Below are 27,158 nucleotides of genomic sequence, written 5' to 3' on the forward strand. Positions count from 1 at the left end.
TATCAGTACATTTAAATATGATGTAGTATAATATACTACATGTCTGCTTATGAAATGGTTAAAACAGATATGCACAACTTTTTAGATTTCTAATTATATTGTAATATTGAATGCACATTCTTATCTAAAGCATCCCGTTGAGTTTGTTTGGCATTGTGAATCAAAATGTGGGTTAGGACTTTTCCATGAACTTTTTCAAAGACCCCTTCCTTGCCCTCTCTCCCTCAGACTTACCTGCAAGGAAATGGATTAATGGAAAGCAAAAAGTATCAATATGCTCCACCAGGGGGCTCCTGCTCTGTGTGTATTTAGCATTGTACCGAAAGTGTTTAAAGCACACATACTGTATGATGACACATAGGGTTAGCAATTAGCAAGCCCTAACATTATTGTCATAGAAAAGTACATTTTAGGATCAGGGCTAATTAATAAAGCCCTGACACTGGGCCTGATTCAGAGCCGCTCGTAACCGGCCGCTCGTTCGCTCTGAGCGATGTTTGCCTAACTGCGCATGCGTACGGATCGTAATACGCATGCGCGAACCAGTCAGTGCGGCCGAAAATCGTTTGTTCGCTAAATAGCGAATGCCTGCTATTTTGAGTGACAGAATGAGGCGTATGTGGGTGGTAACAGGGGAAGGTGCTTGAAAACGGGGAGTGGAGATCCGAACGCAGGCGTGCTTAAAGGTCAAAACGGGCGTTTTAAGGGTGTGCATAATTAATACAGCAGCGTCATTGACCACGTCACTGGGTTATTTTATAGATTGTGGTAGCAAAAACCAACCATAAGAATAGCGAGCAGTTCATACGCTGGTCGATGTACTCGATTAATCTAATAAATAGCGGACATGACGTAGGATGCGAGCGGCCAGGGGGGCGTATTGTTTCAAAAAATGACCGCAAGTTTTGTTTGCTCGTTCAGACATAGAGGCGTGAACAGACCGCAAAGAGCGAACGGTTCATTTGAATAGCCACCCCTATTTTCTGGACGAACGACCGCAAATAGCGTCCGGCTCTGAATCAGGCCCACTGATCACTGATTTCTGATTTTTCCGACTTTAATATAGTTAACGGTGGGTATGTAGATCTCTTTGGGGATGGGCAATATTACCCAATTTAGCAATCTCTGAAAAGCTTAGCTTTGTGGAGCTTGCCCCTGGAGACTACCTATAAGTAAAGCTCCATCAAAAATTATATTTACAGTCTGCGCATACATGGAGTTTCCTGCTAAGAAAACCGGTAAGTGAAGCATTTTTCCGCTGGCAGGGACGGACTGGGGGCAGTTATCAGCCCTGGCATTTGTAGTGTGAGCATGTAACCCTGGCCACCTGCAGATATCTTGAGACTTTCCACTGCTCAAGGTAATCTTGCTCCTACTCTAACCATTCCCTTGCTCCTACTCTAACCATTCCCTTGCTCCTACTCTAACCATTCCCTTGCTCCTACTCTAACCATTCCCTTGCTCCTACTCTATCCCCAAGGTGGTTTATAACTCCGTAATTCACCAAGGCTTGGCTTGGGAAACTCTAACTCCCATGATAAAGAGGCTGGCAAATTACTTTCTCTTAGCCCCAGTAATTGTCACAACACAGAGGTTGATCCGTAAGGATTAGAAACTTTATTATACTGGATCTTGAAGAAACTCTTTGAAAGGAAATCTCAGTTTAGTAATGCAGCGATCTAAACCTACAATTAGAAACAGAATTCCTCTCTTCTTATTTTGTAATAAGCATAAGATACTGTATGGTCACATAAGATAATACTCCAGTACAAAGTATGTTACTATTAGGTAGCTCCTTTATCTACAACTAGTTTCCCTTATACTCCACTAAATTATACTTATAATGTAATATACTATAACTTGGAGAGTTTCCAAAGTCATATAGTCTATATTATGGCCATTCTCTAGTTGGTGCACATTTAGTGAAGTTGAAACCTTAGTTCCTGTCATAATTTCTTTTGTGATAATCCAAGATGAAGGATAAGCAATATCTCACTAGAGATTTCTCCCACCTCTTCTTAAAGTAATGATGATACTAGAGAAATGATGCACAAGATTACTAGGGGTAAATTTACTAAAGTGAGAGTTTTTAGAAGTGAGTTTTAAAAGTGATGTTACCCATAGCAACCAATCAGATTCTAGCTATTATCTTCTAGAAGGTGCTAGTTAAATGTTAAGTAGAATCTGACTGGTTGCTATGGGCAACATCACTTTTAAAACTCACTTCTAAAACTCTCACTTTAGTAAATTTACCCCCTACTGTACTGTAGTGCAGATTGCTTTGTTTATGCTCCGTGAGGCTATTTGTGACCGAACTCTTAGATAAATTATATATATATATATATATATATATATATATATATATATAATTAATACCACACATGCAAGTAGGTATATAAGGGCACTCACCACATGTTCAAATCCAACAACGTATTTATTAATGCAGTTAGATGCAGTTATCTACTCTACGGCTGTAAGGACGTTTGTTGCTATCAGTCCCTTTGTGAACCCGGTTGCCTTTGCTGATTGTTGGATTGCATTGCCTTGATAACGGTCTGCATACGGACCGAAACATTGGTGACCTCTCTGCAACCTATTTTCCATCTAACTGCATTAATAAATACGTTGTTGGATTTGAACATGTGGTGAGTGCCCTTATATACCTACTTGCATGTGTGGTATCAATTTTGTATTTTTATGGATAGAGATGTCCAAAAGGAGCACCCCAGCCTTGTATTATTAAACAAATTGGATTGGATGTGAGTGCATGAATCTTTCCCTATATATATATATATATATATATATATATATATATATATATATCTGTGTCACTGGGTCAGTTGAAATGATTGATCCCTGTAGTCATATACAGTACTCGAGCGGATATATGAGGATGCACTGTAATGCAGTCTCCTTCATTTATCTATTTGGTAGCTTAACTAATAGGACACTCATGAGATGTTATAACTATGAAAAGGAAGATGATTACCTGGCAGGGTTAAATTGAATAATGACAAATTTGCAGTATGTAAAGATACAGGGGGAAATTTACTAAAGGTCGTTTTTGAAGTCAACTGAAAACAGTCATCGTAGGCGTTTTTCAGTCTGTAAATTGCAGATTTACTAACAGCTGGTTTTGAATTAAATTTGAAAAACAACGTCGAGGTCAGTAGACTTTTGCTGGTGCAAATGCCGTCGGTTTTGATGTTTCAGCTCAAAATTGACGGCAAATAGACCCTAAAATACGATGGCACACCTGTCCAAAAAAGAAGCACTGCACAGATCACTATGATCCATGTAGGCTTCTTAGGGTTAAGTAAATGAAAGTTTTAAAAAGTAAAAACAAAAAATTGCATGGAGCCTCCTCCCCCTCATCTATAGCCAGCTCTGGACCTTTCAGCCTGGAATGGTACAGGAAAATAGGGGTCCCCCCTCTTTTCCTATAACCAACCTGGGTGGTAGTGCCATAGCAGGGGGACACACAGCGTGGGGTCCTCCTGCCATAACATTAATAGCCCCAAACTGGTAAGCCCAGGACTGGAAATCCTCAGAAAGTGGGGACCTAAAAAACACAGCATTCTACTGCACAGTTACCTCTGTCCCTCTGTGTGGCCCTCTCTCCCAGGCCTCAACCCCACCTCTCGTCTCTCTGGAGGCTGTCTGCTGCCACTGCATCCTCTTTTGGATGGCTGCATCTTTTCTGCAGAGCTGCAGCCTTGGACCAGTGATCACACCCTCCTTTACTCCCAGCGGCACCTCTGGGTCTGAACACCAGCTCTCTTTACTGAGGTGCCGGATCCTCCTCTGACCCATACCTCTGGCGCCTCCTTTATTGATCCTCCTCTGGCTTCTTTCTTACATGAAGATCGAGAACTGTCCACTCGCGCAGATGGCTAACGGGATCTCCTCACTCACCACAGGTATACTGGTGTCTTTGCTCACACACTAACTCTGCAGTAGGGATGGCCATCGACCATGGATGGTTAACCACTGATGGTCGATGGTTTTGCTATTGTAGGTTGAGAGCCAATGGTTCTGTCACGACCAGGGCTGTGTGTGCTCGGGGGAAGCAGACCTTACATGTCCGGATGCTATGGCGGGGTCCTGCTGGTGAAGGAGCGGGCACTTGGAGATCTGCGCTGCATGCCAGGGGGTTCCAGAGACACACTGTCCTGAATGCTTGTGGTGAGTCTGCATCAGGTTTAGCATGCTGCAGCGTGACATGGGGGCTGCCATCTTGGATTTCAGCATGTGACGCATTCCAGCCAATCCAGGCAGAGCATTCCGGGAGTTCTAGCAACCAATCCTGCATTTCCTCCGGGTATTTAATGGCCAATCTGCAGTCCTTTCATTGCCAGTGCAATGTTATTCCCAGCTCTTGCTGGGTGCTAGTTTTCTGTGCTCCTTTGCTGTGTTTCCAGTCCAGTTTGCCATTACGACTCTGCTTGCTTCAGGATCCAGCTACCATCGTTTACCTCCGTGTGCAGCAGTGCTTCTCCTGGCTCTCACTCCCAGTTGGGATCCCTGCTAAAGTCCGTGACATCAACGTCCCCTCTGGCTATCCAGTTACCTACAGATGGTACTCAAGTGCCCTTCTGGGTAAACGGCCATCTGAGACACTCACTATCTAACGGGCCACTCATGAGCAGACTCCTCTCAATCCAGCATCCTTTCAGTATCAGAAGACTGTTTTTAAACCCACTCCTGATTCCACTCCGGGTCCAAGTCCACAACCATCTGTGACAGGTTCACTGCCATCGTTGGCGTAGAGACAAACAATGTTTTTTTTTTTCCAGGTGCTAAGACATGGAGTTTAGCTTCCACCCCCAACATGGCCTTCGAAACCCCGCCCATACTCACTGATTAGCTGGCAGTGATGACCATTGGTGTATGAAATCATCAGTCATTCATACCAATGATGTCAACCACCGATGGCGACCGTCGATGGTTAATGTACCGATGGCCATCCCTACACTTCAGGGAGCAGAACTGACTTTTATAGTTCCTCTGTTAAGTACTCACATCTCTCCTGCTCTCGGCTTGCATTCCCCTTCTCTTCAGCCATATATCACCCGTAGCATCGGACATTCCAGTAGTGTCCATGCAGTCAGGCATCTCCTTAAAACCAGCTATACAGTGTTCTAAGCAGTCCTCTAAATTAATGGCATCCACCATTTCATCCACCTCTTTGTCAAGATATATCAGTCCTTTTTCTCAAATAAAAAATATGTCTCATGTACTATTTGAATCCAAACTGAAACAGGTCATAAACACTGCTAACACCAATATCTATGTGGATATATATAGTTATCCTTTTATGTGAGTGCCGGGCCATTTTGGATTTGATATATATATATTATATATATATATATATATATATATATACAGCCTCTAATAGTAACCAGAGTTTACATGCGCACCCTAAAATCTGGCGTGGCCATGCTTCTGATGGTTTGGCCACACGTCATGGGGACATGTGTCATTGCAGCACTCCCTTGTCTCAGCATGTCATACCCAGTCCATCCAAAACACGTGAGAGCCAGATAGCCAATAAGATGCTGGTTTTCAGATCTGAAACCAAGTAGAACCGAGCCGCTCATCTCTAATTATCAGCAACATAAATTGCTGTTTTCTCTGCCTGGGATACAGCTATATCCAGTGAGAAGCTTTGAGTCATAGCCCCTTGCTAATATAAAGACTAATTCCACATGCTAATATAAAGACTAATTCCACCTGCTAATATAAAGACTAATTCCACCTGCTAATATAAAGACTAATTCCACCTGCTAATATAAAGACTAATTCCACCTGCTAATATAAAGACTAATTCCACATGCTAATATAAAGACTAATTCCACCTGCTAATATAAAGACTAATTCCACCTGCTAATATAAAGACTAATTCCACCTGCTAATATAAAGACTAATTCCACCTGCTAATATAAAGACTAATTCCACCTGCTAATATAAAGACTAATTCCACATGCTAATATAAAGACTAATTCCACCTGCTAATATAAAGACTAATTCCACCTGCTAATATAAAGACTTGACAGAAATGCACAGAAGGGATGCTAGAATATAAATTAATAAATTAAAATGGTCTGAAGGTGGAAACCCCTAAAAGCACAAATGCACTGGAGGAAGCTCTTTGTTCAAAATACCTTATACATGTGTGTAATTTAAAAATGTACAAAACATGAACACATTTATATTGGGTTTACTAACTGTATGATGTTTCCGTGGCGAATGCGGTCTTTATGCATGCAATGGAAAATACAGCGCTGTTATCAGATTTAGTACTTGTAATTAGTACTTGTAACCTATTTTCTCCTGTCTGTAATAAAAACCGTCTCAGAATGACTCAGTACCAGCTCGTCACATAAAGAGAGAGGATATTAAACCTCTTCTGCTTATCCCTGGACTCAGGGCCTGATTCAGAGCCGCTCGCTATTTGCGAGCGCACGCTCTGAATCAGGACGGGGAGTATTTATTTTTTCCTGTCCGCTCGCTAAGCTGTGGGTGACCACGCACAGCTAGTGTGAGCGGACAGGACATGGTCGCGATTATCGCGACCATCGGTATTGCGAGGAGACCCTAAGGTAGGGTCTCAGCACTCGCAATGCCGAGTGGACTTCAATCTCTAATAGAGCCGGAAGTCCACTACTGACATCACGAGTGATGTCAGTAGGGATGCCCACAAACGGCAGGCGTTCCTTTGGGAACTCCTCCGTTTGTTCAGCCACCCCCCCTCCCCGCCTACAAAACGGGGCGAGCTGTCAATCAACATCCACAGCCACCCCATTTTGCTGCGTGCTTCAGAGCGAGTGAAGGTCTCACTCGCTACGGGGCGCAACGCCGCGCGTGCGCACTGGGCCACCATCGACCCGCTTGTGAGTGGGTCTGAATCAGGCCCTCAGTGCGGTACATGCTCCTTGACCCAGCAAGATTTGTGTAATGATTCTTAGTCATTTGTTATAAGCAAATTATCTAATTTACATTGGGCTCAAGCAGACTGTAATATACCCTATAAATCTCATACTGTGTTAGTTTGTCGCTAAATTGAATCAAACTAGATAATATTTAGTGTTTAAACCATAATAAATACGTTGGTTGGAATAGAAGAGGAGTTTTAAACTATTCTAACAATAAATTTAAAACAAACAATAATAAATGTAATTATGATACTTTATTCCTATATTTTGCACCAGCATCTACAGTATCAAGAGATTTGTTATTAATCTAAACCTTCCTTAAGAGCAAACATTTAAACTCAGGGATGTAGGAAGGAGAATATGAGTGGTGACGTCGCCCAGGGCGCAGGGCCATGGGCACAGCATTGTCGCTGCCCCACAGGCCCTGTACCTGGCTAGCAGGGTGCCTGGAACGGCACGCCTTGGCCAATAGTGCTCCAGAAAAGTACCCTGCAGTATGCAAAGCCGTGTGTGCCGCCGACCCAGCCCTCGCATTACTTTTAGGTTGGCACAGGGCAGCGGTGAGCCCTGCTCCTCAGCTATTAAAACTGCTCTCTATATGATGACTCTATATTCAACCATATAAATGATTTATAGTATATGTTGTAGATCTTTCCCAAAACTAATTTGGACTCCTTGTGTACAGCACCTACACAAATAACTATTTTAAAAAGCAATCAACACGGTTGAAGCGTCCATAAGAAGATCAGGGCCGTAGGGATGGGCATCAATGGTTGATGTTTGCCGACCATCATTGTTTTTCTTGTGAGGTTAGTGTTTTTACCATTCGATGGCGATATTCCGATGTTTGCCACCATCGAATGGTAATAATTCGATGATAATGCGATGGTTACTTTTTTTTTATGCTGAGAGCTGCACTGTCCCTGCCTGCAGCTCTCAGCATCAGGCATCTTGCCCCGCCCCCAATCCCACCCCATCCTGCCCCCAGTGACATCCCCTGTCAGCGGCAAAATAGGGCTATTGCGCATGCGCAAGAAGAGTATTTTGCGCATGAGAATACCAAATTAATAGTTTTTTTCATCTAATACTTTTGATGTGATGGTTACTTACCATCGCATCGAAAGTTTTGATGGTGGAAGCCCAGCCATCATTTGATGGTGGGCTTCCGATGTCCATCCCTTAGAGGATTGCCTCGATGGAAACAATATTTTACCAGCAAATGGCAGAGAATAGGACATGCCTAATTTTATGCAACTTTAGCAGTTACTTAGGGACAAGGTAATATTGTACCACGGATTACTTACCTTGCTATAACTGTAGAATAGTGAACAATGGGGCAGATGGAGCTACAGCTCCAGGCCTCCACATAAAAATAGGCCCATTAACATGACAGCATGATTACCAGCTGCCTAATTGACCATAAATTTTAAGTATCTAAATAGTTTTTCTAGTTTCCCTCCCCCCCCCCCAAAAAAAAAAAATTACATTTTTCTATTTCTACATAGTTAGGGAGACTTTGTGTTCATAGTGTAGGGGGTGTGAAATCTCATTCTAAATCTCCCTATGGCTGTTGACGCCATGTGGACGCACCTTGAGTATAGCGATACACAAATGTGAATGCACAGTGTACGCAGCGTGTGATGCATACGCAATACCTTCCTATATTGTAACACCAACAGTATGCATAATAGTTGCTAATCTTCATATCAAAATACAATGTGAATTACAGTGCAATATGTATCACAGCATAATAACCTTATGTGAAAGCAAGTGAACACACAAACACCAGTTTCTGTGGTCCAACGCACAAAAGTAATTATTGTATTGAAAGAATATATAACATTATTATTACAAGTAATACAGTGGTACAATACAGTTCAAGAAAGAGTCAGAGCTACAAACCAGTATACATATGTTCGCATGCGCGTCCCTGGATCCAGAGAGTACAGTCGTCACCAGATGACTGGCAGAATACAGCTACTGGACTCTGGATCCAGGGGAGCCTTATTTCTACAATCTACATTTTATGACACCATGCTTGTTTGAGCAGACCTATTCAACGTGGGCCAGCAAATATGATTTACATCTCCGTGGAGGTTACTGGCTAATTATCTATTGCATTTGGAATCTGTGAGACCATGCCAGCCATTGCATAAGATTTGGGACATAAGGCATTATTTTTGTATTTAATATATATCTGACTTTGACAGGGGTGTACAAGGTGACTCTGAACACACTCACACAGCACCGATCACAGCTCTTCCCCTTCTCAGTAAAGGCCCTTGAACATTTTCAGCTCCAGGCCCATGTGGGCCTTAATCTGGCCCTCGTGACAGCAGCTTTCTCATCTTATATTGGCTGGTTAATCTCTTATCCCTGGTTGCTGCTGGTATCAGTGCTGAACTGTAAACCAGACTTCAGTGACTCTAATAGGGGTTGATTTTAGCATCTGAATGAGTTTTACCATTCACTACATTACTAATATGCCACCTTCTTTTTTTCAAGATGCATTACCAGTTAAATATTGTTTTTTTTATTGTAACCTTTATACCAATTATATTTTGCAGGTTTTCTCTTACACCGCTGACAAAGAGATTCGTACAGATGATTTATGTCTGGACGTATCTAGATTGAATGGCCCAGTTATCATGCTCAAGTGCCACCACATGAGAGGTAATCAACTGTGGGAATATGATGCTGAGGTATGTCTGCTAATGAAAGTGCATGCACAATATTTAACTCATGGTTTTTACTAATCTGTTTAGGTACTATATTAAGCAGAATTATTCTTCTATCCAATTACTTCCGCAAACAGTAATCACAGCATCTGTTGTGGCTATGTACTAAGCACAGGCAACACACATCTGCGAGCAGCTGTGTTAATGCATGCAGTTACTGGAGAGTGTCATTACTGGAGCATAAGGCACACTTAGACCAATCCGGTGTAGTTATTCGTGCACAACTGTGAAATGATTTGTCACCCTGACCTCACATAGCAATGGTTTAAACTTTGGTGTATGCTGCAGGTAAGCAATAAAATACAGACAGCTGTTAAATTGTAGTTATTAAGTGCTCCATGCTGGCTTCTCCTTACAGACCATCTCTCCTAAAAGTTTCATTGAAATTAAGCTATAGTTGAACGGCGCTTGCTGGATCATTTTGTGTGTCATTAGAGGTTTGGCTGTTCCTATGCTGAACCCTGGCATCATTAGATTAGCAGAGTCCCGGGTATGCACAGTGAACCCTAGAGATTTACCTAAATACATTACCAGAATTTTCTGATTCGCATCTCAATTCCCATTCACAATAATACGGATTTTATTCCTAGTTATTTCTCAAACATCGCGTATGAATTAGCTGAGTGTTAAGTACCCCATGAGGATCCTGAGGTCGGGACCACCATTGTGTATAAATGGGGACCTGACTCGACCCTGGCCCACCAGTCTGCTGACCTCACTAGCCCATCAATAAGGTGGGCTAGTGAGGTCTTCTAATTCTTTTCTAACCTCAGCACTCTCATGGGGGACCTAGCACTCAGCTAGCTCTTGTGCCGATTACAACAGGGCTCAGTAACAGTGACCTCCACAGAAACAGATAATACTGTACTATTTCCTGTGCAGCCAGACTCTGGTGGGTTCTTTCACATAAAAACATGTTATACAGACCAGCACGTAAGCATGTATATATATATATATATATATATATATATGTATGTTTGTTAGGATGCATATCATTTGTGCTTAGTATATGGCAGGTGCAAGTACTGACTAGTGAGCCAAGTGTATATGTTACACCAGAGGTTCCCAAACGCGGTCCTCAAGGCTCCCCAACAGTTCAGCTTTTAGAGCTGTCCATGGTTGAGCACAGGTGACTTAATTAGTACTAATTAGTATTCAATTTTATTTAACCACCTGTGCTCAACCTAAAACCTGAACTGTTGGGGATCCCTGAAGAGCGCGTTTGGGAACCTCTGTGTTACACACATGCTGAGAGGCGAAAGCATCTCCAGATGCGTACAGATCTGCACAAATACGCATTCTTTTCCCTGCAAACTCATATTGAGCAATATATGGCAGATTTATTTCCAGCTAGCTATCAGTTACTATGGGGCCTATTCATCATCGCAGGCCATATGGCGAAAAGTAGCTGTCCCCTCGGCTAGTATCACAGCTACAGAAGTAGCTGCGTTACTTAACTCATCTCTGTTGTCACGGCTACGCATGCGTGAACTCGGGTCACGCATGCGCACAGCCGCGGGGAGGTATTGAGGAGGTGGTGGAGGGATCCGCTCTGATCCCTCTTCGCATCCCCGGAACTTCTTCCCGTAGGAAGGAGCTGGGATCCGAGAACAAGCGGCGTCTGAAGATGGCGCTTGCTCTCGGAAGCAAACTCGAGTTTGCTGAATATCAGGGGATCCATTTGGGACCCCTGCTGATGAAAAATCCCGGGAACCTATGCATGGTTACCAGGCCATTTAGCAGTTAATGAATAGGCCCCTATATCTTTTCAGGTTCGCCATACTGTATATTCCAGTTATATACAATACAAAAAAGACAATACTAAATAAAGTATAGCTTTCTGAAATGTAATTATAAAGATTGGTTACAGAATACCCTCTATGGAGTACAGTGCATCTGGAAAGTATTCACAACGCTTCACTTTTTCCACATTTTGCTATGTTACAGCCTTACTCCAAAATGGAATAAATTAATTTTTGTCCTCAAAATTCTACACACAATACCCCATAATGACAATGTGTAAAAAGTTTTTTTGAGATTATTGCAAATTTAATTAAAAAAATAACTAAAATAAAGAAATCACTTGTACATAAGTATTCACAACCTTTGCTCAATACTTTGTTGGTGCACCTTTGGCAGCGATTACAGCCTGAAGTCTTTTTGAATATGATGCAACAAGCTTGGCACACCTATCTTTGGGCAGTTTCGCCCATTCCTCTTTGCAGCACCTCTCAAGCTCCATCATGTTGAATGAATTGCGTTGGTGCACAGCCTTTTTCAGATCTCTCCAGAGATGTTCAATTGGATTCAAGTCTGGGCTCTGGCTGGGCCACTCAAGGACATTCACAGAGTTGTCCTGAAGTAACTCCTTTGATATCTTGGCTGTGTGCTTAGGGTCATTGTCCTGCTGAAAGTAGAACCGGTGCCCTAGTCTACGGTCAAGAGCACTCTGGAGCAGGTTTTCATCCAGGATGTCTCTGTACACTGCTGCATTCATCTTTCCCTCTATCCTGACTAGTCTCCCAGTTCCTGCCGCTGAAAAACATCCCCAACACATGATGCTGCCACCACCATGCTTCACTGTAGGGATGGTATTGGCCTGGTGATGAGCTGAGCAGTGTCTGGTTTCCTCCAAACATAATGCCTGGCATTTGTGCCAAAGAGTTCAATCTTTGTCTCTCATGGTCTGAGAGTCCTTCAGGTGCATTTTGGCAAACTCCAGGCGGGCTGCCATGTGCTATTTACTAAGGAGTGGCTTCTGTCTGGCCACTCTACCATGCAGGCCTAATTGGTGGATTGCTGCAGAGATGGTTGTCCTTCTGGATGGTTCTCCTCTCTCCACAAAGGAATGCTGTAGCTCTGACAGAGTGACCATGGGGTTCTTGGTCACTTTCCTGACTAGGGCCCTTCTCCCCTGATCGCTCAGTTTAGATGGCCAGCCAACTCTAGGAAGAGTCCTGGTGGTTCTGAACTTCTTCCATTTACAGATGATGGAGGCCACTGTGCTCATTGGGACCCTCAAAGCAGCAGATATTTTTCTGTACCCTTCCCCTGATTTGTGCCTTGAGACAATCCTGTCTCGGAGGTCTACAGACAATTTCTTGGACCTCATGCTTGGTTTGTGCTCTGACATACACTGTCAAGTGTGGGACCTCATATAGACAGGTGTATGCCTTTCAAAATCATGTCCAATCAGCAGAATTTACCACAGGTGAACTCCAATTAAGCTGTAGGAACAGCTCAAGGATGATCAGTGGAAATAGGATGCACCTGAGCTCAATTTTGAGCTTCATGGAAAAGGCCATGAATACTTATGTACATGTGATTTCTTAGTGTTTTTTTTTCAATTAAATTTGCGAAAGTCTCAAAAAAACTTTCTACATACAATACTCCATAATGACAACGTGTAAAATTTTGAGGAGAAAGATTAATTTATTCCGTTTTGGAATAAGGCTGTAACATAACAAAATGTGGAAAAAGTGAAGCATTGTGAATACTTTCCGGATGAACTTTATATGACAAATAGACCAGTGAATTGGGATTTTATGTATATCATGTTATAAGTTGCGAGAGAACAATTTAGTATTGCATAGAATTTATTACTCCTTCACTATTAAGTACTAATAATTTATCTGGTTGCATAATATATATACTGCCAGGAGTTGTCATCTCTCACTTCATGTTTCTTTATTGGAATAAAAAAGTATAAGAGAAAATAGCATTATCACAGTGTACACTGTACAATAATTGTAAAACGTTAAATGTATGTAAAAATGAATGAAAAGAGATCAATAATCATGAAGGAGCATCTGCCATTTATCTTATCCTATAGATTGTAAGCTTGCGAGCAGGGCCTTCCTACCTATATATCTGTTTGTTATTACCCAGTTTTGTTCTGTTAATGTTCCAATTGTAAAGCGCAACGGAATATGCTGCGCTATATAAAAAACTGTTAATAAATAAAAATAAATAAAATCATACCCCAATCACAAATCATTGCTGCCTTCATCCAAGACTAATCTCTCCAAATGCAACAAAACCAAGACCATTCCCTTGGATTTTCTTTCAGAAAATGTTGGCTACAGTAGGTGTAGGCTGTCCTGAGAGAGTTAACAAACTCCATATTGTCAGGTCATCTTGGACTCTCCTAAACCGTCTATGTTCCAGATCTGTTTGGCGGCATACTATTTAAAGAGCTGCCAAAGAGTATTTTACTCCAGTGTGATCTGTGCACAAAATAAAAATCACAGTAGACTACCACTTAGGGCCATATTCAATATGGGGCGAAAAGTCTGTTATCTTATCGGCGATCTAATCGTAATTTTTACCTATTTCCAATCTCCCTGTATTCAATATCATTGACTTTTTCGCCGATGCGAAAAAAAGGGAATAATTTTTCGCTTGCCTTTAGCAGGTGAAAAAGAGTGCAGAATTGGGGTTTAGGGGTGCAGGCTTTAAAAATAGCCTGCACCCCTGGGAATGTTCCCTAAAAATGATCTGTGTAAAAAAAAGTTTAAAAGAAAAATCGGGACACCCCAACATTTTTTTTTTTACATTTTGGAGATAAAAAAAACAACAATGGGAACACATCCTAAAGTACCCAAATAGATTCCAGAGGGGTTCAGAACTATTCGGCAGGTGTTTTCATCATTGGGGGAGTAGCGGCAGGTGCATTTTTGAAGAATTTTTAAAAATCATTTAAGGGACTTAAAATATGCTTGCACCCATTTTCAAGTACCCCAAATTTGATGGGCATAGTTATTTTTCCCCAAAAGAACTTCTAAATGCTCTTCTGCATCACCTTCTTCAAAGCCGCATTTATGCACCTGCCGCCGGCTATTTAAAAACCCGACTTTCTTCTGCAGGCAAAAACAGGGGTACCCATAGTGATCCCCCATGTCTGGACATCTTTAGGGGGGTCCTAGGATGATTTCCCATTTTTTTTCGCCGATCCAAGTTTCTCCGGTTCCCGATTTCGCCTACTTTGAAATTGAATACGGGGAATAGCGGGCACGCGCGCGATACTTTTTCGCCTGGAGAACAGGCGAAGGAGTCGAAAAGTCCAGCAGGCGAAAAGTCTGTCAATGTAACTGAGTTTATTTACATTCTGAAAAGCTTTTTGCCAAATATTTGATACTGGTTTAGGCTTTTTGTGGTTTAATATGAGCCCTCAGTACCGGGTACATGGTAAAATGGTATGGTCTTGTAAATCGACCTGGTACATGAAAAATATTTTTAGAAGTAATTTCCCAGAAAACCTAATTTTAAAGGTCCTGAAACCTTTCATCTGCGCTCATCTATTGGCCAGGGCCTATTTCTAGTGACTGCTGGTGACATTGAAATGAAGCACTAGGTAATAAATACAGACATCATATTACAGTGTTATGATTTGTATTATTATAAAATGAAAGCCTCACACAGATTTCCTAGATCCCATACACAGAGAATGCACCTTCATCCATATCTGTTGTATCTTTTCTCTATTGTCAGGTAGTTAAAGATAAATGCTGACCTTTATATGAGGTCATCCACTTTCCCCGGATGACATTTTAGTTAGCATTTAATAAGACTAGGGATGTCCCATGGAAATAGAACTGTAGAGCTAGTGACATACAGTCCGTAATTCCTGCTACAGCTGATCTCGTTGTGCCTGCATAGAATGGAAGCATAACAAGGTATACAATTTCTTGCACAGTCAATGAACCTCTTGCACACAATGTACATTTACATACAGTATTTGTACAACAACCCTGAATACATGTAATATTTTCGTTTGCATTGATTGTTTTTTTTATAGAAATAAATGAAGGTCCAGGGTTTTCAAAGTCCTCAATTTCCCATTAAAGCATATTGGTTAATAATAATAATAATAATAATAATAATAATAATTATTATTATTATTATTATTATTATTATTATTATTATTAACCTGTATTTATAATGCATCAACACATTACACAGCACTGTACATAAAGATGCTCATACAGGTTGAGTCTCCCATATCCAAATATTCCGAAATACAGAATTTTTTTGGCTTGACTGAGATAATAAAACCATTGATTTTTGATGGTTTAATGTACACAAACTTTGTTTAAGGCACAAATTATTACAAATATTGTATAAAATGACCTTCTAGCTGTGTGTATAAGGTGTATAGGAAACATAAATGAATTTCATGTATGTACACAAACTTTGCTTGAGCCACAAAATGATTGAAAATATTGTATAAAATGACCTGCAGGCTATGTGTATAAGGTGTATATAATACATAAATGCATTCTGTGTGTATATTTGGGTCCCATTCCCAAGAGATTTCATTATGATATGCAAATATTCCAAAATACGGAATATTCCGTTATCCAAAATACCCCTGGTCCCAAGCATTTTGAATATGGGAAACTCAACTTGTAGTAGAAACAAATGACGTGCTGTATAGTGCCATAAAACAAAAGCCTTTATAATATAATGTTGCCGTTGTCATTTTATTGGCTGAACTAATATATAGGAGACAGGTGCCTATGAATTCCCTGGGAAATCAATGACAGGTCACTATTTGTGTGGTTAGCCTAAATATTGGTCCAATAAATAGAATAATAAAGCATGCCATAGATTGTAAGCTTGCGAGCAGGGCCTTCCTACCTATATATCTGTCTGTTATTACCCAGTTTTGTTCTATTAATGCTTACAATTGTAAAGCGCAACGGAATATGCTGCGCTATATAAGAAACTGTTAATAAATAAATAAATGCCATGTGCATATGTTGATGGGCGCTACTACTAATGAATACATTAACCCCTTAGGGCCTGACTGAGAGATGGACGCAGTTAGCATCGTTGCTGCATGTTTGGAGGCAGTGGCGACGCTAACATATGGTAATGCAGCAGGAGACGTCTGTAGAGATAAAGAACATGCGGACCCTGGCTCCGACGCTCCCAGAGAAAGGGGGTGACGCGCCTCAGTTTCCGGGAACGCAGGCCAGCTCCACCCACTCTCCACCCCCAAACGGCTTTTAGGAACTGCAAGATTTTGCAGTAGAAGATTGGTGCATGCGCAGTACAGATCCTGCACATCTTCTATAACTCCCCACTAATCCCCATGTGCATTATCCGCTCTGATCCCAGGGGAAGTTAGATCAACCCCGTAGATACTCCCCTCCCCCACATGCGCAGAAAGGATTTTTAAAAAGCCGGAGCGCTGGATGAGACCGTGTCCATGAAAGCTCAGCTGACTGCAGACGCATCCCATGTGACCACACCAGTTAAGTGGTAAACGTATATGCACCGGCACCTGTTGCCTAATAATGCAGGGATTGGTGTCCTAGGCTAGAAGGAAGTAGAACGGATATATATATGATAATGACGCTGGTACACTGCTGCTGAATTAAAATATTTTTAGTAAAATATAATTAAAAAAAAATCATTGCTCTACTGTAAATGAAAAGTGGATAACATTAATCAATCATCCAATAATACATCAAATAAATAAGCTCATCAACATTGCTTGTATCACACTCTGTGGCCACAGATACATGTTTGACAGGTTTCAGTACATTTGGTCGACATTCTAATTGTTGAAATCAGATTGTTGACATTTCATATTGTCTGTGTTTAACATGTCGACACTGATGAAATGTCGACCTGGTCAGAATGTCAACACTGTGATTTTCAGTGAAGTCTATCTCTAAAACCTTACCCTAACCCTTAACATAAGCCTAGCCCTACCGGGACCTTAATACGAATGTCGACAATGTGAAAATGTCAACCTTTCATATGTCGACATTCTGTCCATGTTGACATTTTCCATCTGTCAACATTTATGATGTTGATGTTTTAAGCATGTTTACATCTTAACTGTGGTCATTCTTGTGTCAATACTATGACTGTTGGTTTGACACTCATATTAGTGAAACTAGATTTGTTGTATAGAACTGAATGTGGCTGAAATAATATACTGTAAACATCTGGCCACTATGTAGACCAAATTAAAAGGTGGATTCGCTCAGCAATTATTTGTTAGTTGAAGCAAATAAAGCACATCAACCATGCATATGTTAGCATTTCATTAGAGTGTTATTTGGTTAAGTTGTTTTACTGCATAGGAAAGAATTACACTCAAATAGAAAAAGATAATTCAAGCATATTTCAATTACAGCAGATACTGGCAGATGTTGCTCCTCTTCAGGGAAAATTTTGATTGTGGCAGTCGTAGAAGTCACAGTGTCCAAATCCAGCTCTCAGAAGACCCCCTGACATGCTTTGTCCCGTGAGGAGAGTGGGGGGGGGGGTTACCCATAGTTTATAGTTGTGGCTGTTATATAACAAGACTGTACTTGTAAAAAATAAACCATACTGCGTGAGCTAAAAGGGAATGGGGGAGCATTGACCTTGGACTACCCAAAACGGTTTTGCAAGTTTCACCCCTCCCGCACAGTTTGCTGTCACACAGCATTCGAAGAAGTTTTGTTTTTCCCGTGCGCCGTTAAAAAAGCTAATTTCAAAACTAGGGCAATGTGTTAACTTAACATTTTTAGCTCATTTGAACAAAACACCCACTGAATTTTTCTGTATGCTGAGGCTTACGGGACAGATTGTAGGTCACGTGCATGTGTGTTTGAGTGACACATAAGATTTAGTGACGGTTGTGAGGATGTTGTAGATGATGAACGTCCTGGAAGGCCTTGCACATCAAAAACAAAAGAAAATGTGGAAAAAAATTAGAAAACTGTTCAAATTGACTGTCGACTCAGCATCAGAATGATAGCAGAAATGGTAAATATCGACAAAGAGTTGTGGAAAAATGGTTTCATCCTCCATCAGGACAACGCAACAGCCCACACAGCTCTCTCTATGAAGCGGTATTTGGCTGAGAAACAGATTGCAGTGCTAGAACACCCTCCATACTCGCCAGACCTAGCACCGTGTGACTTCTGTCTTTTCCCTAAAGTCAATTCCGTACTCAGGGTAATCCGTTTTGCATGTTACTGAGGTAAAGTAGAAACCGGTGGAGCTGCTGAGGCAGCTGACAGATAATGAGCTACAGCACGGCTTTGACCAATGGCAGATAAGAATGCAGCGGTGTGTGTGGATGCAGAAGGAGAGTATGGAGGAATGGAGTTAAACTGTACATAATATAATTAAACATAAATAAATGGCATCAGTCTCGTTACTTAATAGCCACACCTCTTATAGTACCGATCTTACAATTTTGTTTATTAGACGCTAACGAATAATATTTTAGAATTCCAATATAAAAAAATGTCATATGCCAATATAAAATTAAGGAAAGGTTGATACAAATAAAATGCTAACTCCTAAAGTCTGTGTGACTATCCATACATCAACTGCAGAAATTGAAGTCATATATATTTAAGCAAACATCAATCAACATTCTTCATTGTACAATAGTCAAATGCAGAAAATATATATGTAATGTTTACTTCAAAAGGAAAGGTAGTGATAGATGATACAACCTGCCCAGAAGATCTAACAACTCGCACAGAAAACAGACAGCAAGCAATAACTGTGTAACAGAAGCGTGTTATTCCTGCTGTATTGTCTCCAGCAATAGATGTACCATATAACAAATGGTGCTCAACCTAAAGCACTAACCAGCTGATGAGAAATGCCACAGTGTCCATGCTGAATAGCCCCACTGAGGATTGTGAGCCCGATTCAGCAAGGATCGCAATTGCTAAGCTGCACGCAGGCTATAGATATGATGTATGCACGCAGGCTATAGATATGATGTACGCTGGCAGCTTTGCAGTTGCGAGCCTTGCAGATATGTGCATTACTTATCCGAGCTGCGTTTTCCAATGCAGCATCGGATACTCTGCGGAACATCGGCCGGTTAAGGTGTCCCATGAGGTCACGCAAGCCATCCACCACAGATGAGAGGAAGAAGTCACGAAATCTCCGCCAACCGATGGAGATCCTGGCCTCTTCCCTCCACCCCCAACGGCGGCGACCGTTTCGGGAAAAGGAGCCCATCGCCGCCCCCTACCCACACGCAAACTGCAACAGACTGTCAATCACTGACAGTCTGCTGCCAGGCTCTGTGCTGGATTGCAGACCCGAGCAGAATGGGTCAGGCGCCTGTGCAAATTCCCGATCATCGGTAATCTGCATTCAGCACTGCACTAGCGTGCACTGCTGCATAAGGCCCTGTGGGCCTGATTCAGACCCGCTCGCAATCGCTATGCGCTCGTGAGCGAGTCACCGTTAGGCCACTGCGCGTGCGCACGCCGGAGCCGGCTTCGACGTGCGCATGCGCGAGACCCGGCTAGCGACGGCTCGCACCGTTTTGGAGGCGTGGTGTGGGGGTGGCTTCACAAACGGAGGAGTTCCCATGCGAACGCCTGCCGTTCTTTTAGAGCCAGAAGCTCTCTGGTGCTTGCGGCCACGAGACCCTACCACAAGGGTCTCGTCGCAAGCCCGACAGTCGCAATGGTCTTGACCATCGCGACCATCATCCTGGCCACTCACAATAGCTGGAGGCCACTCCAAAATAAATAAAAAAAGCCCTGATTCAGAGCGTCTGACTCTGAATCAGGGCCTATGTCCACAACCAGCTGTTACCTCCACATTACATTACATTACATTACATTACATGCCTCTATATCTACACTGGGAATGTCAGCAATAAGACTGCAGTATGAATTGAGTCCAGCAGCTGCTATTACTTCTTCACTGAGGAATCTTAGCATCTTAGACAGATAAAAGATTAATCTCTACTGTCATTATTAACCAATTAAAATAAATGCCAGGTTTTGTAGCTTATATAGAACTCGGATATGTCTTTTTAGGGTGTTGTTATATATCGTTACCTTTAAAAAGCAAATATCATTAGATGTGAACTGTTTACACAGTGGAAACAAGTACATTCCGTATCCGTTAACACCTATAAGCATGCTCTTCAGAAACAATATGCTCTTGGTAAAACAGAACAATCGCAGAGGGAATTTGCTTTATGTGATTTATCGCCTCCTAGCAGTTTTCACTCTGTAATGGGATGAAGGGCCTGATTCAGAGCCGGACACTCTGACAGAGCGCTCGCTCTGAATCAGGGCCGGCCTCCTGGCCGCTCGCATAGCTGTGGGTGACCACCCACAGCTATAGCGAGCGGCCAGGAAGATGGTCGCGATGGTCAAGACCATCGCGACCATTGGGCTTGTGACAAGACCCTTGTGCTAGGGTCTCGTTGCCGCAAGCCACAGAGAGATTTCGGCTCTAAAAGAGCCAAAAGCTCTCCCACTGACATCACTGGGGCCGGCCCCAGACGGTAATGGGAACGCCTCCGTCTGGGCAGCCGCGCCCCCGGCCCGCCCACCAAAGGGGACGTGCTGTCACACAACATCGTCAGCACGCCCCCTTTGGTACGAGACCTGGAGCGACGGTTTGCTCATCGCTATCCGGGTCTCGCACATGCTTACGATGGAGGCGGCTCCGTCGTACGCATGCGCACTGGGCCACCATCGACCCGCTTGCGAGCGTGTAGCGCTCGCGAGAGGGTCTGAATCAGGCCCGTAGTCAGTAATTCAGAGATGGACACAGTGGTGATGTTTTTGCAAATGGCCAATGTTTTCCCTACTGCGCATGTGTTGGAGTCGCACTGGGCATGTCGCAGAGAGGATTTATTCGCAAAGTGATTGTTGTAACAGTCAGGGACCATAGGCGAGTGTCCACGGTTTCAGGGGAGTGTCACAATTGTCATTGATGGATCAGGAAATCCCAGATCTGGCATAGAAAGTCTAACAAACAGACCTATTCACATGGGATATAGAGACTTCTTGTCGTAGTGGATTATTACTGCAGATATTATTAAACAGCAAGACATTTATAGCAGACACAATAATGTCCTAGCTCTGTACTGCAATGCTGTATCTATAATGGGTGCAGGGGGTGTGATACACATGGGCACACCACACACCCTGCACCCATATATAATTATACTTACCTCTCCTCAGTCTCCAGAGTCCTGTGTTTACCGACAGCCCAGAGCTGCAGTGCAGCAAGGATCACAGGGAAAATGGTGCAGTGGCTATTTTCCCCATGATTTGCACGTGTGCGCTAGAGCTGTCCCTAGGAATAAGGCGCGAGTGCCACTGTCCCGGAGACCTGCACATGCACAGCAGACTCTGGCACCAAGCTAGTGATTCTATAAGGAGACCTGGAAAACATGTGCTGTTAGTGCTCCCTGAGGAATGGGTTTGGGAAACACTGCACTAGACTATGGGCCTGATTCAGTGGTGACCGCTATGGCGATATTCATGCAGTTGAGCAATTGTCTGTGGTCTGTGCATGCGTCAGAACTGCATTGTGCACGCGCGGCGAATGAATTGCGATTGAGCTTGCTGTGAGGATTTACTCGCAATTGATTGACAGGTAGAGACCATTTTGTGGGTGGTTACGGGGAGTTCCGGACAAAACGCAGGTGTGTCAGGGCTGTTTCCTGGGTGTGTACTAGCCAGCGTCTGCGACTGCACATTTTAGAACAGAGCTCCTCAGCATCTTGGTTACCGCGGCCATTCTGAGTGACTATAGACTCAATCGAGGAGTTGATGTTTGTGTACGCAGTTACGAAAAGCTATGAGGGCTCCGGTTTTGCGTCACGATACACATTTCCCCAGCTGATGCATTAGCATATTTTAGCAATTACTAAGCGGCAAAATTCACAAATGCGTTTGCATTAGCGGAAAACTCTGACCCTCTAATCATAGGGGTCAATCCAAATAGCCGCAAAGGGGGCGAATTGTTGTTGCCACGCCGCCTATGGCACCTCATATCACAACCCTCACGGCCCAAATTCACTCAGTTTTGCTCGCAGCCCTATGGATACATCATGGCTAACTGGATTGACCCAATGTAGTTTGGTAGAAAAATTTGTAAGCAAAGAATTTCCTTATAATGCACATAGACACACCAGTTAAAGGACCATGGGCTTATGCGGAGTTAAATGTACGCCCATTTATAACAGGTATATTGCATGAATTTGACTGCGCATGTTTTGAAGAATGGGTGAAAGTGAGGGCAATGCAAAGTTATATACATTTCTATCACATCTAGATTTACAACCGAAGAGCTGGGTTATAGTGGTGCGTTCTCATATGCACCAAGGTTACAAAGTTCAAGAGTAAGGGTGTGTGGGCTCAGTGGCGCCTCATCCAGAGCTGTACTTAAGTGAAAATACAGATATTTATTTACACCTAACATAGGTACTGTAGGTGCATCTACTCAGTGATGATGACTAATAGCAGACCAGCCACACACGCAGATGCTGGTGCATCTCAACATACATACATACAGTCAGGTCCATAAATATTGGGACATTGATAGAATTTTCATATTTTGGCCTCTGTTCACCACCACAATGGTTTTGAAATGAAACAAACAAGATGTGCTTTAACTGCAGACTTTCAGATTTAATTTGAGGGTAATTACATCCAAATCGGGTGAACGGTGTAGGAATTACAACAGTTTCAATATGTGCCTCCCACTTTTTAAGGGGCCAAAAGTAATGGGACTATCAACTCAAAAGCTATTTCATGGACAGGTGTGGGCTATTCCCTCATTATTTCATTATCAATTAAGCAGGTAAAAGGTCTGGAGTTGATTCTAGGTGTGACATTTGCATTTGGAATCAGTTGCTGTCAACTCTCAATATGAGATCCAAAGAGCTGTCACTATCAGTGAAGCAAGCCATCATTAGGATGAAAAATCAAAACAAACCCATCAGAGAGATAGCAAAAACATTAGGTGTGGCCAAATCAACTGTTTGGAACATTCTTAAAAAGAAAGAACGCACCGGAGAGCTCAGCAACACCAAAAGACCGGGAAGACCACGGAAAACAACTGTGGTGGATGACAAAAGAATTATTTCCCTGCTGAAGAAAAACCCCTTCACAACAGTTGGCCAAATCAAGAACACTCTCCAGGAGGTAGATGTATATGTGTCAAAGTCAACAATCAAGAGAAGACTTCACAAGAGTGAATATAGAGGGTTCACCACAAGATGCAAACCATTGGTGAGCCACAAAAACAGAAAGACCAGATTAGAGTTTGCCAAACAACATCTAAAAAAGCCATTACAGTTCTGGAACAACATCCTATTGACAGATGAGACAAAGATCAACTTGTACCAGAGTGATGGGTAGAGAAGGAAAGGAACTGCTCTTGATCCAAAACATACCACCTCATCAGTGAAGAATGGTGGTGATAGTGTCATGGCGTGGGCATGCATGGCTGCCAATGGAACTGGTTCCCTTGTATTTATTGATGATGTGACTGCTGACAAAAGCAGCAGAATGAATTCTGAAGTGTTTTCGGGCAATATTATATGCTCATATTCAGTCAAATGCTTCAGAAGTCATTGGACAGCGCTTCACAGTGCAGATGGACAATGACCCGAAGCATACTGCAAAAGCAACCAAAGAGTTTTGTAAGGCTAAAAAGTGGAATGTTATGCAATGGCCAAGTCAATCCCCTGACCTGAATCCGATTGAGCATGCATTTCACTTGATGAAGACAAAACTGAAGGGAAAATGCCCCAAGAACAAGCAGGAACTGAAGACATTTGCAGTAGAGGCCTGGCAGAGCATCACCAGGGATGAAACCCAGCGTCTGGTGATGTCTATGCGTTCCAGACTTCAGGCTGTAATTGTCTGCAAAGGATTTGCAACAAAGTATTAAAAAGTGAAAGTTAGATTTAGGATTGTTTAGTTTGTCCCATTACTTTTGGCCCCTTAAAAAGTGGGAGGCACATATAGAAACCGTTGTAATTCCTACACCGTTCACCTGATATGGATGTAATTACCCTCAAATTAAATCTGAAAGTCTGCAGTTAAATCACATCTTGTTTGTTCCATTTCAAAGCCATTGTGGTGGTGAATAGAGGACAAAATATGAAAATTCTGTCAATGTCCCAATATTTATGGACCTGACTGTACATACATGTTTTCCATGCACACTCATTTTGTGAAAAATATGCCTGATTTACTGTACTTCCAACTCCGGACCTCAGTCTTTAATCTCAATCTCAATGATACCAGACAAGTAACTGCCAGTGAGGGTCCCTTTGCAATATGTCCACTAATAGAAACAGTACTTCAACAAAACTGTAGCCCATTGCAAGTATTTGTCCCTGAACAAGAAGATGCAGAATACTTTTGAAAAACTAGCTACCAGCAGCTGTAGAAAGAGAACAAAATATACTGTACACTACAACAAACTTACTATGTCAGAGCGCCACCTATGTGACAAGCTGCAGCCTTTTGGGGGCAGAGAGGGGACATCGACCGGGTCCGTTGAACTAAATGGAGGCGTGTTGCAGGGTGTGTGGTGCACACAGACCTCTGGGTCCAGGGGGGCCCACACCGCACGTGCTGCACTCATATAGTCATATACTTACCTGCCCATAGTTCTGCTCTACAGTGCTGAGGTGGCGTTACAGAGCAGTGGCGGCCATTTTCCCGGTGACTAGCGCATGCGCAGTACTGCTGTCCCCAGGAAAACCAGTGCGGGCGCCACTTTCCCGGAGACCCACGCATGCGCAGTAGATTCTGTCACTAAGCCAGAATCTACAGCACTCAGTGCACCGCCGGAGTAGAGGAGGGGGCCCGCACTGAGTCTGAACACGGGCCCCCTCCTCTCTTAAAACGCCCCTGGCAGGAGGCGTCCTTCTATTACAGATGCCTCCTGCTTTTGCATATGTTAGCATCGCTGTTGCCAATGCTAAATCCGTCCCCATTAGATCAGGCCCAATGTCAACAAATTGAACCCCAGTATTTTTCAGGAAGCAGCAATGACACTTTCCCTGGCCAGGAGGCTGCAATGTATTATACACAAGCAGCCTTATCAACCCAGAAACAGGAAACGTTTATAGACCACTATAAGCAGCACACAATAAGGAATAATGAACCTAACAGTAGTTTTATTTCCTAGAGGGGAGATGTAACATATTGGAATGTAGCTTACTACCATTATGTGTTGTTCCTTCATGGCTTATGTAGGCAGTAAAGTCTAGTCTGGTACTTCAGCCTCTCGGTTTCTCTTCATTTCATGGATGTCTGACAGAGCAACACTAATGTAATGCAAGTTACTTATTTTTTGCTTTTCTCCCATCTCACAATCAGCAACAAGGCTTTATTTACGAAGCACTTCCCAGCCAGTTGCAGGTGAAATTTGAAAAAGGCACCTGCTGTTAGTATAAAGCACAGGCTCTCAAACTCTGGGCCTGATTCAGACCCGCTCGCAAGCGCTCGCAAGTGGGTCGATGGTGCCCTAGTGCGCATGCGCATGACGGAGGGCGCTCCGTCGTGCGCATGGGTGAGACCCGGGGAGCGACGGGGAAGCCGTCGCTCCAGGTCTCGCATCAAAGGCGGGCGTGCTGTCGATGTTAATTGACAGCACACCCCCTTTGGTGGGCATGCCGGGGGCATGGCTGCCAGACGGAGGCATTCCCATGGGAACGCCTACCATCTGGGTCCGGCCCCACTGACATCACTAGTGATGTCAGTGGGAGTGATTTTGGCTCTGATAGAGCCAAAATCACTCCAGGGCTTGCGGTCACCGAGACCCTACCGCAGGGTCTCGTCACAAGCCCGATGGTCACGATGGTCTTGACCATCGCGACCATCATCATGGACGCTCGCATAAGCTGTGGGTGGCAACCCGCAGCTATGCGAGCGTCCAAGAGGCTGCTCCAAGTTTAGGTAGGAGGGCCCTGATTCAGAGCGAGCGTCTGGCTCTGAATCAGGCCCTCTGTCCTCAGGACCCCAAACAGTGCATGTTTTCCAGGTCTCCTCACAGAATCAGTGAAATAATTAGCTACACCTGTGGATTTTTTAAAAATGTGTCAGTGAGTAATGAATACACCACTGGTATAAAGCACACAGGGCAGTCAGTGTTAAGCACCCCGGGCAATCAGTGTAAAGCACACAGGGCAGTCAGTGTAAAGCACACCGGGCAGTCAGTGTAAAGCACCCCGGGCAGTCATTGTAAAGCACCCCGGGCAATCAGTGTAAAGCACACGGGGCAATCAGTGTAAAGCACACGGGGCAATCAGTGTAAAGCACCCCGGGCAATCAGTGTAAAGCACAACGGGCAGTCAGTGTAAAGCTCACCGGCCAGTCAGGGTGAAGCACACCGGGCAGTCAGTGTAAAGCACCCCGGGCAGTCAGTGTAAAGCACCCCGGGCAGTCAGTGTAAAGCTCACTGGGCAGTCAGTGTAAAGCTCACCGGGCAGTCAGAGTGAAGCACACCGGGCAGTCAGTGTAAAGCACCCCGGGCAGTCAGTGTAAAGCTCACTGGGCAGTCAGTGTAAAGCTCACTGGGCAGTCAGTGTAAAGCTCACCGGGCAGTCAGTGTAAAGCTCACCGGGCTTTACACTGACTGCGGATGCCGTTTTCAGTTTTCACCGGCTGGGAAACAGCGGCTTAAAAAAAAATGGGAGTGGACGGGGCCGGCCTGCATTCCCGAAAACAATGGT

At 43.3% G+C, this 27,158-nt stretch overlaps 1 protein-coding gene across 2 annotated transcripts in view; it reads left to right on the top strand.

The window, feature by feature from the left end:
* The window catches only part of GALNT13 (polypeptide N-acetylgalactosaminyltransferase 13), a 531,019-nt gene that overhangs the window by 473,638 nt on the left and 30,223 nt on the right, over positions 1-27,158 (top strand). For both annotated transcript variants that reach the window (XM_088462019.1, XM_088462018.1), the window contains exon 10: positions 9,503-9,637. In XM_088462019.1, the coding sequence (XP_088318145.1) occupies positions 9,503-9,637 (135 nt within the window). The remainder of the gene's footprint in view (positions 1-9,502; positions 9,638-27,158) is intronic.

Source organism: Taudactylus pleione, unplaced genomic scaffold (genome assembly GCF_031769625.1).
Source record: "Taudactylus pleione unplaced genomic scaffold, aTauple2 ptg001137l, whole genome shotgun sequence".
In the NCBI taxonomy this organism is placed as follows: Eukaryota; Metazoa; Chordata; class Amphibia; order Anura; family Myobatrachidae; genus Taudactylus; species Taudactylus pleione.